We start from the raw sequence: 19,301 nt of genomic DNA, 5'->3' as shown, positions 1-19,301 counted from the left end.
AATATTCTTATATCCTGTCCCCATCCTTCCAATAAATTCACCCTCTTTTTCTTATAAAATCAATAGGCAAAGTTTAAATTATGATTATTTGAGTATTGTACTATACTGTATGTATTGTACTATAGTCATGCAATAGAAATGTAGTATGATTATACTTTCTTTCTTGCATAACTTTTTTCATACATAAACTCCAAATCCCTTTTTTTATTTCATTCACAATTTTATTTAATATTTAATTCATTTTCTTATATTTTTTAAAATCTTAAATCTTCCCAACCTCCAGTGGTCTTTCCACATGGTTAAATATATCAGAAAATATACCAGTTCCACCTTCTTCTTGGAAATCCCCATTATCCTGTTCTTCCTCACCTCTCCCTTTCCCCAGTGATTGGAGCTCTTTGTTCTCCAGACTTCATACATGGGTTGAAGCCCTGGGACTTGCTTTCTGCTTTATACCAGGGATATCCTCCTCTCTTGTGTTGGGTTCCAGATCCTCTGAATCATGGATCCAATTTTCCCTTCTATTTTTATCTTATCCCCTTAATTTAAAAGAATACATAGTAGCTTCCTTAAAAGGCATGTGAAATGTAGAACGTTTGCTCATTTGCATGTCTGAAAAATGTCTTTATTCAACTCTAATATTTGGGGAAACAGTGTCAGACTTTATCTTTTGGGGCTCCAAAATCACTGCAGATGGTGACTGCAGCCATGAAATTAAAAGACGCTTACTCCTTGGAAGAAAAGTTATGACCAACCTAGATAGCATATTCAAAAGCAGAGACATTACTTTGCCAACAAAGGTTCGTCTAGTCAAGGCTATGGTTTTTCCAGTGGTCATATATGGTTGCGAGAGTTGGACTGTGAAGAAAGCTGAGCGCCGAAGAATTGATGCTTTTGAACTGTGGTGTTGGAGAAGACTCTTGAGAGTCCCATGGACTGCAAGGAGATCCAACCAGTCCATTCTAAAGGAGATCAGCCCTGGGTGTTCTTTGGAAAGACTGATGCTAAAGCTGAAACTCCAATACTTTGGTCACCTCATGTGAAGAGTTGACTCATTGGAAAAGACTCTGATGCTGGGAGGGATTGGGGGCAGGAGGAAAAGAGGATGACAGAGGATGAGATGGCTGGATGGCATCACCGACTCGATGGACCTGAGTTTGAGTGAACTCCGGGAGATGGTGATGGACAGGGAGGCCTGGCGTGCTGCAATTCATGGGGTTGCAAAGAGTCGGACATGACTGAGTGACTGAACTGAACTGAATATTTGATTTATAGTTTTCTGAATATAAAATACTAGATTGAAAACCATATTCTTTGCTCAGATATCTGAAGGCATTCACTCCTTCCCTTTAATTTACTTTTTTAAAATTTTATTTTTTAATTGAAGGATAATTGCTTTACAGAATTTTGTTGTTTTCTGTCAAGCCTCAACATGAATCAGCCATAGGTATACATATATCCCCTCCCTCTTGAACCTCCCTCCCATTTCCTTCCCCATCCCACCCCTCTAGGTTGATACAGAGCCCCTGTTTGAGTTTCCTGAGACATACAGCAAATTCTCATTGGCTATCTACTTTACATATGGTAATTTAAGTTTCCCACGTTACTCTCTCCATACATCTCACACTCTTCTCCCCTCTCCCCATGTCCATAAGTCTGTTCTCTATGTTTGTTTCTCCATCGCTGCCCTGCAAATAAATTCTTTGGTACCATCTTTCTAGATTCTGTATATATGCATTAGCACATGATGTTTATCTTTCTCTTTCTGACTTACTTCACTCTGTACAATAGGTTCTAGTTTCATCCACCTCATTAAAACTGATTCAAATGCATTCCTTTTTATGGCTGAGTAATATCCCATTGTGTATATTTACTTTTAAGAATAGCATATATTCAGGAATGTGCACATATCAAAACTGTATAGATTCATGAATTTTTATAAGTTGAACATACTCCTAAGTCAAGTAAAAGTCTTCTTAGACGTAATATAAAAATCAATACCCATAAGGGAAAAAATGGATAAATTGATTTTCATCAAAAATAAGAACTTTTGTTTGGTAAAAGAGCTGTTAAAAAGATGAAAAAAGTAAACCAAATTTTTCTCATTGACTAGCAGAAAATATTTGTGAGTTACACATCCAGAATATATAAAGAATTCTCTAAACCCAACAATAAGACAAAGAATTCAATCAGAAAATGGACAAAATATTTGAATAATTATAGCTGTTGGCAAATACATTTTTTAAAAAAGGTTTAACGTTGTTCATTAGGGAAATGCAAATTATAACCACAATGAGATACCATCATATACCTATTTTGGTTAAAAATTTTTTAAATGGTTAAAATAAAAAATACTGATAGTACCAAATGCCGCCAAGGGTATAGAGACATTGGATCTCTCATTTACTGCTGGTGGGAATATAAAATGGTTAGAGCCACTCTAGAAAATTGTTAGGCAGCTTTAAAAAAAATTAAACATACATTTACCAAATGACCCATTAATTGGATTCCTGGGCATGTATCCTAGAGAAATAAAAACATAAATTCACACAAAAATTTGTACATAGATGTTCATGGTAGCTTTATATGTAATAGCCCCAAACTGGAAACAACCTAAATGTCTTTCAACAGATGAACAGCTAAATAAACTGTGGGACAAAATAAAATTGTAATAGATTACTACTTAGCAACATAAAGAAACTATTGATACATAGAACAACTTGGATCTATCTCAGGAGTGTTATGCTCAGTAGAAAAAGCCAATCTCAAAAGTTTACACGTATGATAATGCCATTTATATGACATTCTTTTTTTTTTTATTTAAAAATTTTTTATTTATTTTTAATGGAGGATAATTGCTTTACAATGTTGTGTTGGTTTCTGCTTTACAACAAAGTGAATCAACAATAAGTATACATATATTCTCCTCCTTCTTGAGCTTCTCTTCCACCTCCCCACAGGAAATTTATAGAAAATAAAATGCAAAATACCAATATAGCTGTAAAAGGTGATACCCTCAATAATCAACAAGGAAATTAAAAAATAAAACAAAAATTCTGATGCCAATTTTTCATCCTTTAGATTAGCAAAAATTACAGGTTGATTATAGCAAGTGTAGCTAAGATTGTCAGCAGTTGCATATCATATATGACATTCTTGAAGTGATGAAACAATAGAGATGGAGAACAGATCAGTGGTTGCAGAGAGACCATGGCAATTAAGAGTGTAGTAAGGGGGTTTCTTTGTGGTAACAGAACAGTTTTGTATCTCCACCAAAGATTCAGGGGATAAAGTGTCACAGAACTACGCACACAGGCACACACAAACAGAAGAAAGAAAAAGGAATGCACGTAAAAACCAGTGGAATCCAAGGAAGGTCTGTAGTCTAGTTCATTGTGTTGTTGGGTTAATGTCAATTTTCTAGTTTAGACAATCAGCTACAGTTACAATAATTCCCATTGAGGAAAGCTGGTGAAGGTTATACAGGAACTCTCTGTACTATTTTTACAAGTTCTTATGAATCTATAGTTATTTCAGACTACTTTTTTACTTAAATTTTTGGTTTTTGTTTTCTTTATTGTCTTAGAATAATTTTTGGAAAGAGAAAGGTACAAAAAGATCTTACTTACTACACTATCTCTAAAACTCTTCACATGGTTTCTGTCTATTATAGTCCATACCTCATTAACTTGTAAAAATAAACACATTTGTGGTCATATTCTTTTTACCAATAAAATATAGAGTAGTAATTTTTAAAAAATTGTCACCATTGTGCCCCATGTGGGATCTTAGTTTCCCAACCAGGGATTGAACCCAGGGCTCTCAACTTTGCTCCCACTCCCACCCCTGCAGTGAAAGCATTGAGTCCTAACCACTAGACTGTCAGGGAATTCCTATAGAGTTGTAATATTTTTAACTGTTTGGACTATGTTAAATTTTATAAAAATTCAAAAAATACAAATGAATATACAGTACAAAGTTCTTCTCCATTTCAGTCCTTTTAGGCAACCACTGTTAACAGTTTATTATACCTTTTGGAAAGCATTCCATCATTTTCTGTGGGTCATAATGTTTGTTACTAGTACTCTTACTATACTTTGTGAAGTTATTCATCATGGGCAGGGGGTAATGACCAGGACCAAGAGGAGGCACCTCTTTTGTGGTATCCTAGGATGGATTTGACATGAACAGAATAAAGATTTTCTCTTCCTTCACATTAACATGCATAAAGACAAGCTACATTTTATTATTTAGCATGGATTCAGCTGCAACAATATTCTATGGTATACACATACACGCATAATGTATGAGACTTGGAATTGACTAGCTAATTACTGCCTTGAGATTAAACTCATGAAGCACTATGATTAATTATGCTTTAAGTTTCCTTATAATCACATTTAAATACATAATTGTAATATATTTTTGTTATAAATATTCAAGCAACTTAAATTAAGTAGATATAAATGAAGTAAATGTAGATGCAGTAGGTTATCCCTTTTTCTGTTAGTTTTTCTATTTAAAGCTTAGAGCATCTTACCTCACTGCTGCTGATGCTCTGCAAGATTATATTTTGGTTTTTAGTAACCATCATCATATCAGTTCGAGAAGAGTTTGTATCATGACAAATGTCAAGCAATGATTCAGCATGGCTTTCTGCCAAAAGAAACATAAAAATGTGTTTTGATAAGCTGCATCTCCAGCAATTTCACAGCAACATCTAGCATTAGGTTCTAAAAATGAGTTCCATTTTGTTTAAAATTTTCTTGAAATAGTGATCTGGGATCCTGAGGAAGCTTTGGGCCATAATTTTCACCGGAAAAAATGTGAGGACAAAAGGAATCCACAGAATGAAGGCGTTTTTGTTTGTTTGTTTTTTAAAAAGGGGGCAATGTTGCTAAGTGTAACCCCTAATAAGGGGCTGGGGATTATATTTGTGCTATAGTTGCCGAAGACAAAAGTGCTCAGCTGCTTGGAGCACCTTTCCCGTCTAGCACTTGAAGCCACATTAAATTGAGAGTTCTGAACACCAGACAATGGATTCCCAGTTAGTTCCTGGAGGACACTGTTCTCTTACATACCCTTCTCCTCTTATCTTGACTTTTTCAGATAAGCATGCGCTCTACCGTGAAAACTTCTTCCTCTTGCATCTCTTCCTATTTCATTGATCTTATTTCATTGATCTTATGAGTGATACAAAATTGAACGAGTGATCTCTACTCATAGCCTGCATTTCTTCACCATATTTTCTTTTTTCACTCTTTGCAACCTTTCTACTGCCTCCGTCCTACCATTGAAACCCTCACTTTCTTATCACATCTGCTTTGTAAACTTTTTTCCAATTTGATGCTGCTTCCCACCCCTTCTTTCTTGCAGTTCTCTCCTAATTCTCCTCCTTCCTTTCTTATACTTCAGTCCATGTGTACCTTCTCTGCCCAGCTCCTGCAATTTTCTCACCATCATCGATCCTTTAGTGATCTTACCTACTCTCAGATCTTCACAGTCTGTAGAGAACTTGCAGAGAACTTGTAGAGTTCTTGCAAAAAAACTCTTGAGTTTCTTTGTAGAGTTCTTCCTTGTAAAGAACTCGCAAAGAAACCCATCAATCCATCTTATCCAATCCTTTCCCACAAGCTCTGGCCTACAGAAAATTGCTACTTTGAAGATCACAAGTTCTCATCAAATGAGTGTTTTAGAACCCATTACCTTCAACATCCGCACCAAGCCATAGTGTTCTCCTATTTTGTTAGTTGTATTTCTACCTCCCTACTTCCTAGGGCTAAAACTTTGGAATCATGTTTAACTCAAGCCTCTCAACCCTTGTCTATATGTCTCCTCTATCAGCTTTGCATCACTATATTCTGTGAATTCTTTCACATTCTCTTAAACTCACATACCTAGAACCTCTCAGGCCCACTACATGCCATGTCCAAAGTCTCTTTTCCTGATCCTTGCAACCACGCATGGGTACTTCTATAGTTTCTTAATAGAGCTTGCTTGTCATGAGTCTCTTCCTCTCCTAAAACATGGCTTTCATCGTTCCCTGTCTTAAAATTCTTCAGTGACTCTATTTCATTGCAAAAAAAAAAAGTTATGTCCTTCAGTCTGACATTTAATGAGTCTTTGATGGACTCAGTCTCTTTGTGTATCTAATCTTCTGTATTCCTTTGCCCTGACATGAACTGTTGGTTCTAGTCTTTGGTTCGCCCCTGGGATGAGCCATGCTCACTTACAGCATGATGCCTCTGTCCACAAAATCAGCTCTCATGGTTTTTTTTAGAACCAGATTGAGTCTTACCTCTTCCATGAAACCTTCCTGGGGATAGCCTTGTTCCCTGTCCAGAACTCCCAACAAAAATCCAATCAGACAATAAAGTCAAGCAGTTTTCACGAAGTCACACATGGCTCAGTGGCACTTTTTCCATTACATTTTTTTCTGTGGCTGTTTTTTGTCTTGCTCAGACGCTTTCTCCATGCCTATATCACATCTTTTTGCTTCCTTCATATTTTATCCAGCATTAGAGAACCACAGCAAGTCCTTCTTCCCCTTTCAAGTTTATAACAACCTCTTTCTCTTCTGACTGATGTGGTGTGTCCCTGACTGTACTGAACACTTTCAGAAGTTTGGACCACATCTTAGTCTTCTTTGCCTATCTCAGAGTACCTAACTTTGGGTCTTGTACAAAGTCCCTGGACTATAAATAGCTATTCACTTGATTTCTTTTTTTTATTTAATTAAAGTATCTATTTACAATGTTGTGTTAACATCTACTGTACAACAGAGTGATTCAGTTACACATATATATACATTTAGCTTGACTTCTTTAAGAGGATCCATCAAATACATGTAAAAAACAAAAGTTTTCTAATAGGGCTTTTATAGTTAGAGAATTTCAAAAGTGAAATAAAAATATTACCTGGTTTTGGCATAGAATTCATTAAAATGTCCAATAACTGCTGCTTTCTGAAACTCTCTATTTGTGACACATAATGTATTGCTGATTTTCCACTAAAATCACAGAGTTTAGGGTCTCTAGGAAGAATAGAATCAACATCAAAGATTACTGAGTTAAATCTATTGAAAAAGAAAACCAATATGAGAGGAAAAACATTGACATCAAATAAATAAAAATAATTTTATATAGTTTGGGGATAGCAATAATGAATTCAAAATGCATGAGAGACAGAGAGAGAAAATTTTCAAGATTTTTAACTGAAGGGAATATGTTACATATTTTAGGCCACTTCTAGCCTAAAAACATTCTAATAATTTGCTGAAAATTTTCAACCTTGGACAAGAAGTTTCATAATTCTTTAATAATGCATAAAGCAAGTAAAGATAAAAACATCTTGATAAACTGTTATCTTATCATCCCAAATAGCTGGCTTCATTGATTTTTTTCTTCTCAGTGCTTTAGCTAACTGCTTATTCTCAATATTTCTTTTTCCTAACTCTAATACCGAGCTCTTTTATTATTCAAAATAGAATAATGCTAGTAGAATGGCCTAGCATTTCACCTTGAAATTAAACTGACATACTTATTTCGCAGACGCTTGGTTGAGTGGAGTGATCTTATCATAGAGCCTCTCTGTATGATTTTTCATTCCTCTTGTCCTGTGATTGCTAAGCCCCATGGCTGATCTTAGAGTTCCTTGCATCAGTGCAAATCTCCTGTCTATGCTGCCATGGATCCTAGAATTAGACATCAGCTCAAAGAGGTCCAGAAGGTAAATGATGGAAACTCTGTTTACAGATTATGGTGAGGGAAACAATGGCTAGACTTGCTTCACTAGTCACATTCTGTTTTTATTGGCTGTGTGGCATGTGAGATCTTTGTTCCCCGACCAGGGCCTGAACCACACCCCCTGCAGTGGAAGCACAGAGTCTTAACCACTGGACCACTAGAGAAGTCCCAGGTTAATGTTTTATGATCTATAATAATATTCTTAGGGCCTTTTCTCCCTCCATGCTCATGGTTCAAAAGAATTAGCATAGGTCCAAAAATCAAGGGACTGCCGCTAACCTTAATACATGGCCTTAGGCAAGTCACTTAGCTCTCTGGGACCTTAGTTTGCTCAGTTCAGTTCAACTCAGTCGCTCAGTCACGTTCGACTTTTTGCAACCCCATGGACTGCAGCATTCCAGGCCTCCCTATCCATCACCAACTCCTGGAGTTTACTCAAATTCATGTCCATTAGTCAGTGATGCCATCCTCTGTGGTCCCCTTTTCCTCCTGCTTTCATTCTTTCCCAGCATCAGGGTCTTTTCAAATGAGTCAGTTCTTTGCATCAGGTGGTGAAAGTACTGGAGTTTCAGCTTCAGCATCAGTCCTTCCAATGAATATTCAGGACTGATTTCCTTTAAGATGGACTGGTCGGCTGTCCTTGCAGTCCAAGGAACTCTCAAGAGTCTTCTCCAATACTACAGTTCAAAAGCATCAATTCTTTGGCACTCAGGTTTCTTTATAGTCCAACTCTCACATCCATATGACTGCTGGAAAAGCTATAGCTTTGACTAGATGGGCCTTTGTTACCCAAGTAATGTCTCTGCTTTTTAATATGTTGTCTAAGTTGGTCATAACTTTTCTTCCAACTTTTCCTTTTTTAATTTCAGAGCTGCAGTCACCATCCTCGGTGATTTTGGAGCCCCCCCAAAATAAAGTCTGTCACTGTTTCCATTGCTTCCCCATCTATTTGCCATGACGTGATGGGACCAGATGCCATGATCTTAGTTTTCTGAATGTTGAGTTTTAAGCCAACTTTTTCACTCTCTTCTTTCACTTTCACCAAGAGGCTCTTTAGTTCTTCTTTGCCTTCTGCCATAGGGTGGTGTCATCTGCATATCTGAGGTTATTGATATTTCTCCCAAAATCTTACTCCAGCTTGTGCTTCATCCAGCCTGACACTTTGCATGATGTATTCTCAGTTTCAGTTCAGTCACTCAGTCATGTCCGACTCTTTGCGACCCCATGAATTGCAGCACACCAGGCCTCCCTGTCCATCACCAACTCCCGGAGTTCACTGAAACTCACGTCCATTGAGTCAGTGATGCCATCCAGCCATCTCATCCTCTGTCATCCCCTTCTCCTCCTGCCCCCAATCCCTCCCAGCATCAGAGTCTTTTCCAATGAGTCAACTCTTCACATGAGGTGGCCAAAGTACTGGAGTTTCAGCTTTAGCATCATTCCTTCCAAAGAACTCCCAGGACTGATCTCCTTCAGAATGGACTGGTTGGACCTCCTTGCAGTCCAAGGGACTTTCAAGAGTCTTCACCAACACCATAGTTCAAAAGCATCAATTCTTCGGTGCTCAGCTTTCTTCACAGTCCAGTTCTCAAAATTCCATACATGACCACTGGAAAAACCATAGCCTTGAACAGATGGACCTTTGTTGGCAAAGTAATGTCTCTGCTTTTCAATATGCTATCTAGGTTGGTCATAACTTTCCTTCCAAGGAGTAAGCGTCTTTTAATTTCATGGCTGCAGTCACCATCTGCAGTGATTTTGGAGCCCAGAAAAATAAAGTCTGACCCTGTTTCCACTGTTTCCCCATCTATTTCCCATGAAGTGATTGGACCACATGCCATGATCTTCATTTTCTGAATGTTGAGCTTTAAGCCAACTTTTTCACTCTCCACTTTCACTTTCATCAAGAGGCTTTTGAGTTCCTCTTCACTTTCTGCCATAAGGGTGGTGTCATCTGCATGTCTGAGGTTATTGATATTTCTCCCGGCAATCCTGATTCCAGCTGGTGCTTCTTCCAGCCCAGCGTTTCTCATGATGTACTCTTCATATAAGTTAAATAAGCAGGGTGACAATATGCAGCCTTGACGTACTCCTTTCCCAACTGTTGTTCCATGTCCATGCAACAGTTCTAACTGATGCTTCCTGACCTGCATACAGATTTCTCAAGAGACAGGTCAGGTGATCTGGTATTCCCATCTCTTTAAGAATTTTCCACAGTTTGTTGTGGTCCACACAGTCAAAGGCTTTGGCATAGTCGATAAAGCAGAAGTAGATGTTTTTCTGGAACTCTCTTGCTTTTTCAATGATCCAACAGATATTGGCAATTTGATCTCAGGTTCTTCCGCCTTTTCTACAACCAGCTTGATCTCTGGGAGTTCACAGTTCACGTACTGATGAAGCCTGGCTTGGAGAATTTGAGCATTACTTTACTAGCATGTGAGATGAGTGCAATTGTGCAGTAGTTTGAGTATTCTTTGGCATTACCTTTCTTTGGGATTAGAATGAAAGCTGACCTTTCCAGTCCTGTGGCCACTGCCGATTTTCCAAATTTGCTAGCATATTGAGTGCAGTACTTTCACAGCATCATCTTTTAGGATTTGAAATAGCTCAACTGAAATTCCATAATCTCCACTAGCTTTGTTCATAGTGATGCTTCCTAAGTCCCACTTGACTTTGCATTCCAGGATGTCTGGCTCTAGGTGAGTGATCACAGCATCATGGTTATCTGGGTCATGAAGATCTTTTTTGTATAGTTCCTCTGTGTATTCTTGCCACCTCTTTTTAATATTTTCTATTTCTGTTAGGTCCATACCATTTCTGTCCTTCATTGTGCCCATCTTTGCATGAAATGTTCCCTTGATATCTCTAGTTTGCTCATCTACCTCAATTAGTGTTTCTCCAAGTGGTGTTCTTTGATTTCATGCTTTCTGGCCCCCACTTCAGGCTTATTGAACACCATCTCTGGGTTGATGTCCAGTAATCTCCATTTTTAACAATCTCCTCAGCTATTAACACTGAAATCTCAGGTCACTTCCCTGATGGCTCAGCAGTAAAGAATCCACCTCCAGTGCAGGAGAGTCAGGTTTGATCCCTGGGTCAGGAAGATCCCCTGGAGGAGGAAATGGCAACCTGCTCCAGTATTCTTGCCTGAAAAATGGGCTACATTCCATGGGCTACAGTCCATGGGATCACAAAGAGTCGGTCACGACTGAGCAACTAGCATGCACAGGAAGTCTGAGGTAGCTTCAGACTTCCATCTTCATCCTATTACAATAACTGATTCTTTTAAAATAGATCATATTCTTGATTATACTTTTGTCTTGGAAGTTCCTTCTACCTTTTTTATTCCCCACAAAAAAAATGCATATGAAATACTGAGGAAGAGCTTTGGCCATCTCTTCTTTTTTAATGACAAAATAAGCAGGTAACAAGCAGCATTGCGTGTATGCACGCTCAGTCGCTCAGTCGTGTCTGACTCTTTGCAACCCAATGGACTGTAACCTGCCAGGCCCCTCGGCCCATGGGATTTCCCAGGCAAGAATACTGGAGTGTTGCCATTTCTTCTCCAGGGGAGCTTCCCAACCCAGGGATCAAACCCGTGTCTCTTACGTCTCCTGCATTGGCAGGCGGATTCTTTACCACGGTGCCACTTGGGAAGCCACAACAACAGCATTAGGAAACTGCATTTCTGACATGAAAGACTGCTTATTAGCCCTCTAATTAAAAAAATGATTTATCTCCCTCCTCCTAAAAGAGCGTGTTGACATGTAATTTTTTTTGGCCACAGCATGAGGTATGCAGGATCTTAGTTTCCCTACCAGGGATTGAACCCTGGCCCCTGGCACTGGAAGCTTGGAGTTCTAACCACTGGCCCACCAGGGAATTCCCAACATATAACTTTCAGATAACTGGAAATCACTACTACAATTTATTTTTGATAATTGACAATGCTTTCTGGAATAATTAATAACATTTTGGGAGTAAGGAGCTACATACTCAAGAATTATTTGACAGTCTCAGGAACACCAAAAAGGAAGTATTTAAACAAATGAAATAAAAGGGCAATATCATAAAAATAATAGATAGCAACCTCTAACATATGTACATCACTTTGCAACTTTGAAGTCCCATTTATGAATATGCATGGGCATTTCATATATATATGTATATACATTATATTTATCTTTGTATACATACAGTATTATATAATATACATTATATATATACATGTATACAGGTATAAGGGGCTTCCTAGGTGGCACAGTGGTAAAGAATCCACATACAAGAGACACGGATTTGATCCCTGGTCAGGAAGATCCCTTGGAGTAGGCAATGGCAATCCGCTCCAGTATTTTTTCCTGGAAAATCCCATGGACAGAGGAACCTTGTGGGCTATAGTCCATGGGGTCACAGTCAGATGTGAGTGAGCACCACAGTATACATATATAAATAAACAATCTATATATCTAGGTTTGCAAATGACTTTGTAAGTAACAATGGCAGAGACGCCCTTCCATAGGTACTGGCTAATCACCTGATACTCACGCATGATGCCTGAGAAGCTCAGAGAGAACCTCCGCAGGTCTATAGAGCGTTAACATATCAAGCCTTTCAAACAGGTCCACATCTCTCACAGCCAGCATCAGAGGCGTCAAGCCATGTTGGTTTGGGAAATTTATATCCAGGAACTCTTCAGATGCCTTTAAAAACATGAAGCTTTATTTCTATTATGTCTTTACTGCATGTCCATTAATACTAATCTTTACATTTTCATCACCTGGCCAAATTCTTATTTTAATTTCAAGATACTGTTCCTCAATATCTTGAGAGGAGCTGATGAACTGAAAGAACACAAACCTGAGACAAACAGATTGGTGTTTGAATTTGAGCTCCTTAAATTGGTTATTTAAGTTCCCTGACAGGGTTATATCAAGGACATTCTGTTAAAAGTTGATAAAATCACCCTGATGAAATAAGGGACAGCTAGTTAAATACCAAATAGTTGGTATTTACTTGAAATTCAATGAGTGTCATTCAATTTTAATGAGTGTCCTGTATTTTTATTTGTGAAATCTGGCAACCTTATTCCCTGAACTTCAGGGTCTTCAGGTCCTTTCTTACAGGATTGTTTGGATGATTGGAAATAGGAAATGAAAAGCACTGAGCAGAGTGTCTGACCATGCTCAGAAAACATCTGTGGAGTGAATGACTGGTTTACAATTACAAGGTAACTTATTGAACAGGATTTATACAATCAAATGGAGGTGGATATATAGATGCTATTTGTTGTTTTAGTAAAATTTAATCTGGAAAATTCAGAGCTGAGAAGCTACTGGAAGGCCAAATTATCTGAATTGTTTATTTTACAGGTCAAAGTAATTCACAAATTTCCATCTGTATTTCACTTTATGCCACATCAATATAGTCAGCATCTACCTCAGTTTCTCCAGGGACAGACTAGAGATAATGATATTACCTCAGAGGGGTGCTGTGGGAATTAATTAGTTAGTATTTTTTTTTCAGTCTCTGAAAAGGCACCACCTCTTATATCAATGTTTATTATTAGTTAGAACCAACATAAAAGTTTTGAGCTGAGAATAGTTTTGCAATAGCACATTAATTGAACATTTGTTGATTAAGCTCTGGATCCAGTTACAGGTATGTTTTTAAAACTTGGAGGCTTATCTTTAGAAGTGAAAAATATGGTTATGAAAAAAAGACATTGAATTACAACAACAGTTGTCAAAAATTGCATTAAAATGAAATTCAAAGTCTTCCAAAAACATTTCTAAGCCTCACTTTATGATGTATGGCAATTTTAGACTATCATTTAGCACAATAGAAATATTTAGAGTCCTTTGGATTTTGTTGTCCATTTCCTTGAACTCTAGGTGACCAGAATATCTTTCACTTCTTCTTTATCTGTTTGTGTCTCTACTGTAAGGGAATAAAAGAAGCTGTTTCCTAGCAGCAATTGATTTTCTTTCAGATGGAAGGTCATGTGATCTGACAGTACCTCGGAAGGTAAATGCCAAGAGCCTGTTCGCCAATAATGAATGTCCTTGCTTATGCATGTGGTTTCGCAAGTTACTTTGGAAAAGAGTCTCTATGGGCAGAAAAATCTAAATAAGAAGAAGATCAATACCCTAAAAAGACAGCATTTTGAAAAATGTATTCTCTTCACTTTCATCCCAGCTAAATATTATGCAAAGCATACTCTCTCTGATTCCCTTTTCAGGATAAAGATAATCACTGCAGATGGTCCGAAGGGATCTGAACAGCAATTGTACAAATAGCAGTGATGTCAAGGGAACACCTCTGAGCAAGTTGACAGTGGTTCCCAGGGGCATCTTTGGGAGGACATCATTTCTCAGGGGTGCTACATGACTTCTTCTCCCATCCAGCTAGAAAGAAGGTGTAAATAGGCTGTGCTGCTGTGTTCTTTTATTATCTTGTTTTCCACCCCAAGTGTCCCATTTAATCCTGTTTCTGTCTCATATGTCCTGCCTGAAACTTTCTGGGACTGCATTTGAAAAGAACTTATTTTTCTTTAAAAGGAGTCATATGTAGTCTGTTCTCTTTTCAAGTCTCACCCACTCACCCAAAGACAGAAGCAAACACTGAATTAACTGACCAGCAAGTGTTGAAGTTGTTCAAGATCACCTTGCCATGAGCTTTGCAGAAGTTGCATTTGGGGAGCTTGGATTCCATTGATGGCCAAGAGTCGTCTTTGGACATCACAATTAGCCACATGGACCGCGGTTTGATTGCTGTAATTACACAGGGTGATATCTGCTCCCTTTTCCAGAAGAAATCCAACAACCTGCAAAATCACAGCATTCTTACAATCATGTCTTCTGAGTTGGGTAGAAAACTTACTTAGTTGGACACAGCTCTGATTCAAGATAATAAGAAATGAGAGTAAGATAGGCATAAAAATGGTGGCTGTAGTGATAAAGAACCTGCCTGCCAATATAGGAGGTACAAGAGACACCAGGTTCAATCCTAGGTCAGGAAGGTCCCCTGGAGGAGGGCATGACAACCCACTCCAGTATTTTTGCCTGGAGAATCCCATGGACAGGGGAGCCTGGCAGATTACAGCCCATAGGGTTGCAAAGAGCTGGACATGACTGTAGTGACTTAAAGGCACAAATAACTGCCATTTGCCTTTTTTCAAATTTGAGACACAAATATCTCCAAGACATGGATAGTTTGGAGATACTTTTTTTTTTTTAACTAAAAGTCTGTGAATATTTTATGTTAAACCCACATAAAATGTTGAAGTCGTCCTGTTACTGTTATCTATAATTTAGAATATAGAACCCCCAAATTCAGGCTTATAGATTCTTGAATGTTTCAGGTATTTCCACAAGTATTTTTAGGGAGAGAATAAACTTTATTTAAAATGGTAATGGGTTAATTTATTCAACAATTACGGATTGAGGGACTCATGTGTGTCAAGACCTGACTTTGGTGCTGAGACTCCAGCTATGAACAAGACAGGTAAACAGTCTCAGAATTTTTTCCAGTGGGTTTTAGCTACTTAAAGGGAGCTCTAGCCCTTTTGGGGGGATTTGAGACAGACAAATGTTTGTGGTAAACCACAAATGAGGAATTAACACTAGTTTAGGTTCTTCCTGGCCTGAAATGGGTTACAATGCTGATAGTCACCCACTAAAGAAAGAGAAACAGATACAAAGAAATCTAGACAAATTCTTGTGATTAGTCCTGCTGCCCCGGAAAACTCCTCTGGCCTTTATGTTAAAACTGGGTGAAAATTTACAAAATGCTGTTATCAAAATGGGTCAGCAAATTATTCAGATCAAGGTAGAATCCTTTTTTTTAAAAAATGTGAAAGTTAAGCCTGAGTCAACCAAAGGCTACAAACCCCAGATCCAGTCAGAAAGCAATATGGCTGTGGCCTTGAAGACAAGGGATCTCTGAAGGGGAAATAGATGGTGTCAATAATAATGACCTTGCTACCTGATCTAAGGCTTTGTATGAACCAAAAACACTGGGAGTTCATTTGGCTGAGCAGCATGTTTCTGGAAACTAAAAGTATATGCATCTTTTTTATTGGCCTAGAGCCACTCTCTCTTACCATGTTCCGAATCCTTCCCTCCACCTATACCTCATCCTCAGTTGCCCTATCTCAAGGGGATTGAAGTTTGCAGTCATCCACATGAAAATTTCGGTGACTTTGGGGAGGTGAGAGACTCAAACTTTCATGGCTCACTTGGATTCAGATTCCCAAGTCAGCATCCTGCCCAGTCCCTTGGGGGAACTGAGTCATTTGAATTCAGCTAATGAGGTTTGGGCAAGATTCACAATGAAGAGGGAAATATAACATGATTGGCCCTTTGAGCCATTCAATGTACAGTGATTTTTAAGGCTTCTATCTCTAGATGTATGCATGCGTGCCTGCTAAGTCGCTTCAGTCGTGTGACCCTGTGGCCTGTAGCCCACCAGGCTCCTCTGTCCATGGGGATTCTTTAGGCAAGAATACTACAGTGGGTTGTGATGCCCTCCTCCAGGGGATCTTCCCTACCCAGGGATGGAACTCTTGTCACTTATGTCTCCTGCATTGGCAGATGGGTTCTTTACCACTAGTGCCACCTGGGAAGCACCCCTCTAAATATATAAGAGGAATTAGTGTAATATCTGTGTATACCCCAAATTCAAGATTATGAAGTGTGGGGACACAATTCATGATGAGCATTTAGAGGGCTTTTGAGGCACTGCAATGATTTAATTTTTTGTTTTGGATGGTAGATACAATGGTGCTACTGTCATGGTTTTCCTTTTTTTAAAAAAAGCATATATGCTGAGTCCTCATATTCCAACTACTGAAGCCTGCACACCCTAGAGTCCATGCTCCAGAACAAGAAAAACCACTGCAGTGAGAAACCCCTGCACTGCAACTAGAGAAAAGCCAGCAACAAAGACCCAGCACAGCCAAAATAAATAAATAAATATTATTTTTAAAAAAGCATATATGCTATATTTTATACTTTGTTTTAAAAGTGTTAATAGAAAGGAGTCAAGATAGAAACAGAGCTAAGTATAAAGTCAAGAAAGAGGGTAATTGTGGAAGCAAAGATGGCCAAGCAGAGTTAACAGTCCACTTGCATTTAGCCCCCCCCAGAACTTGTAGAGGCACTGAGGTATGCAGTTGGGTGAAATTTGTCTTGAATTTTCACTCATTTCTTCTCTTCCCCTTGAAGCCTCCTCCTTGCTGCCCCTCCCTAATTCCAAGTGCCCATATTGCTATCACTTTTACTTGCATTCTTTTTTTTTTCCTAGGCCTCGCTGTATGGCATGCAGGATCTTAGTTCCCCAGCCAGGGATTGAATCTATGCCCCTCACATTGGGAATGCAGAGGTCTAAACCACTGGACTGCCAGGGAAATCCTTGCATTCTTTAAAAGAATCTTTTAAGTTCCCATACACAATTTTGTAAATGATCAATAAGACACAAATGGATTATTTATTCATTAATTTATCCATTACTTAGATGTGTCAGGCCTGCTAAGCTGGATATATAACAACAACAAAGAGGACAATTTCCTGCCCCTTTAAGTCTCATTATTTATTTACTCCTCTTCCCCTACTTTCAGGATTTTGTGCACCTGTTGGACCAGGGGACAAATTTCCAAGTACTGATGGGGCTGGGTGTGGGTTGTGGGGAAGGAGGGAAACATTCAGACTCTGTTATGTGGTCCCACTAGACCATAAGCTGCTCTTCAAGGGTGACGTCTGTATTTGGTTCACCCACCATGGTATGAATCATGAAGTCTGGTATATTGCCTTGGGTATTTTGGGAGTATCTGTTGACTGAGTGAAGAAATGAATAAAGATGGTGATGTCTAGATCATTTAGGGTCTCTCAGTATTCTCTCCAGCTGCTACCCCCTACCTCTGCTTTGTGCTCTCAAATATTCCTGTTTGGAGGTAGGTGACTATGCTATTCCTAACCATTTCATTCTTGGAATCCTTCACTTAGAAGACCATCCAAGGGCCCCTGGACACCACATATTACCTCTGTTAGATTTTCTTCTGCTGCAGTAATGAGAGGTGTATTCCCAGTCTTTGGATGCTGAAAGTCAAGGTTTCCAAGGATGGAATGGACTTTAGCAATATGGTCACAGATGAGTTCCACATCACGTCTTGAAACTACTTCCAGAAATTCATGAATCAGTTTATTTTTATTCATCTTGCTAGTTCCATGTAATTGCCTGCAAGAGGAAAGAAACTAATTAAATGAGATCCAACAAAGTAGTGGGTGGTTTAAATGTAACATATTCTACCTTTAGTGTCACCTGTTTCTTTTTTTTTGGAGAAGGCAATGGCACCCCACTCCAGTACTCTTGCCTGAAAAATCCCATGGACGCAGGAGCCTGGTAGGCTGCAGTCTGTGCGGTCACTAAGAGTCAGACACGACATGTGAAATATTATAACAGATTTAAAGGCAATTTTGAAAAAGAGGAAAACTGTCAGTCTTAGTTCTTTGCATACATTTAAAAAATTTTGCATACATATTTTAAATTAGGAACAATAATACTTTCACTGTCACTTTGCAGATCTGCTGTGGTACAGAAGAAGAAAGGATGGGTCAACACCAGAATGGAAAGAGTACAGGCTTTGGAGTCTGACAGAACCTGGGTTCAAATCCCACCTCCACATTGTGACTTTGGGCATCTCACTCAACTTTTCTGAACTTCCTTTTCTCATCTTCCAATATGGAAATGATAATCCCCCTTCAAATGGTTGGTGAGGATCTGAAACACTATATACAAAGCATTGGCACATTCAATTGGTGAAAATTATTGTAGAATTTTATTTTCTTTAGTGTTGTTTATTAAAACTCCTGTAATTACTTTCTTTATTAGAGCCCCTGTCTTCCCAATAATACTGTCAACTCTTCAATAGCAGGGAAAGAGTGATGCTAAAGCTGAAACTCCAGTACTTTGGCCACCTAATGTGAAGAGTTGACTCATTGGAAAAGACTCTAATGCTTGGAGGGATTGGGGGCAGGAGGAGAAGGGGACGACAGAGGATGAGATGGCTGGATGGCATCACTGACTCAATGGACGTGAGTTTCAGTGAACTCCGGGAGTTGGTGATGGACAGGGAGGCCTGGCATGCTGCGATTCATAGGGTCGCAAAGAGTCGGACACGACTGAGCGACTGATCTGATCTGATCTGATCTACATGTCTTAGGTTTGTGTGTCCTCCATAATTCTAGCACAGTGTGAGTCATAAAAGAACATGGTTAATACCAATCTAGATTTTCCAGGAAAGTCCTAATTTTAAATATCCTATCTCAGTTTTCCAAATCATTGAAATATCTCTTAAACTGCAATTTCTGAAGTCACCAACGACCTCCCGGTGGAGTGTCTTACTGTTGGAAATAGCACAAAATCTTTTTTTCAGATTATATTTTCCAGCTTCAAATTCTGACACCATTGTTGCTGTCTGTAAGCACAGGCTATTTCACTGAGTGGGCAATTTACTTACAATGCACTGATATTTGGCACAAAGAAAAAGAACAAAAGGCA

The 19,301-nt window shown here is 38.7% G+C and overlaps 1 protein-coding gene across 1 annotated transcript in view; it reads right to left on the bottom strand.

Annotated features, from left to right (window-relative positions):
* MAP3K19 (mitogen-activated protein kinase kinase kinase 19) overlaps positions 1-17,969 on the bottom strand; it is a 52,366-nt gene extending 34,397 nt beyond the window's left edge. Inside the window, exons 1-5 of the mRNA XM_006062927.4 lie at positions 17,783-17,969; positions 14,380-14,568; positions 12,291-12,445; positions 6,918-7,033; positions 4,541-4,656 (exon numbers count right to left, since the gene is read on the bottom strand). Of these exons, the coding sequence (XP_006062989.3) occupies positions 4,541-4,656; positions 6,918-7,033; positions 12,291-12,445; positions 14,380-14,568; positions 17,783-17,956 (750 nt within the window). The 5' untranslated portion in view covers positions 17,957-17,969. The remainder of the gene's footprint in view (positions 1-4,540; positions 4,657-6,917; positions 7,034-12,290; positions 12,446-14,379; positions 14,569-17,782) is intronic.
* Positions 17,970-19,301: the final 1,332 nt, after the last annotated feature.

The sequence above is a fragment of the Bubalus bubalis genome, chromosome 2 (assembly GCF_019923935.1).
Source record: "Bubalus bubalis isolate 160015118507 breed Murrah chromosome 2, NDDB_SH_1, whole genome shotgun sequence".
NCBI classification, from domain to species: Eukaryota; Metazoa; Chordata; class Mammalia; order Artiodactyla; family Bovidae; genus Bubalus; species Bubalus bubalis.
This window is presented reverse-complemented; position numbering and strand designations above follow the sequence as displayed.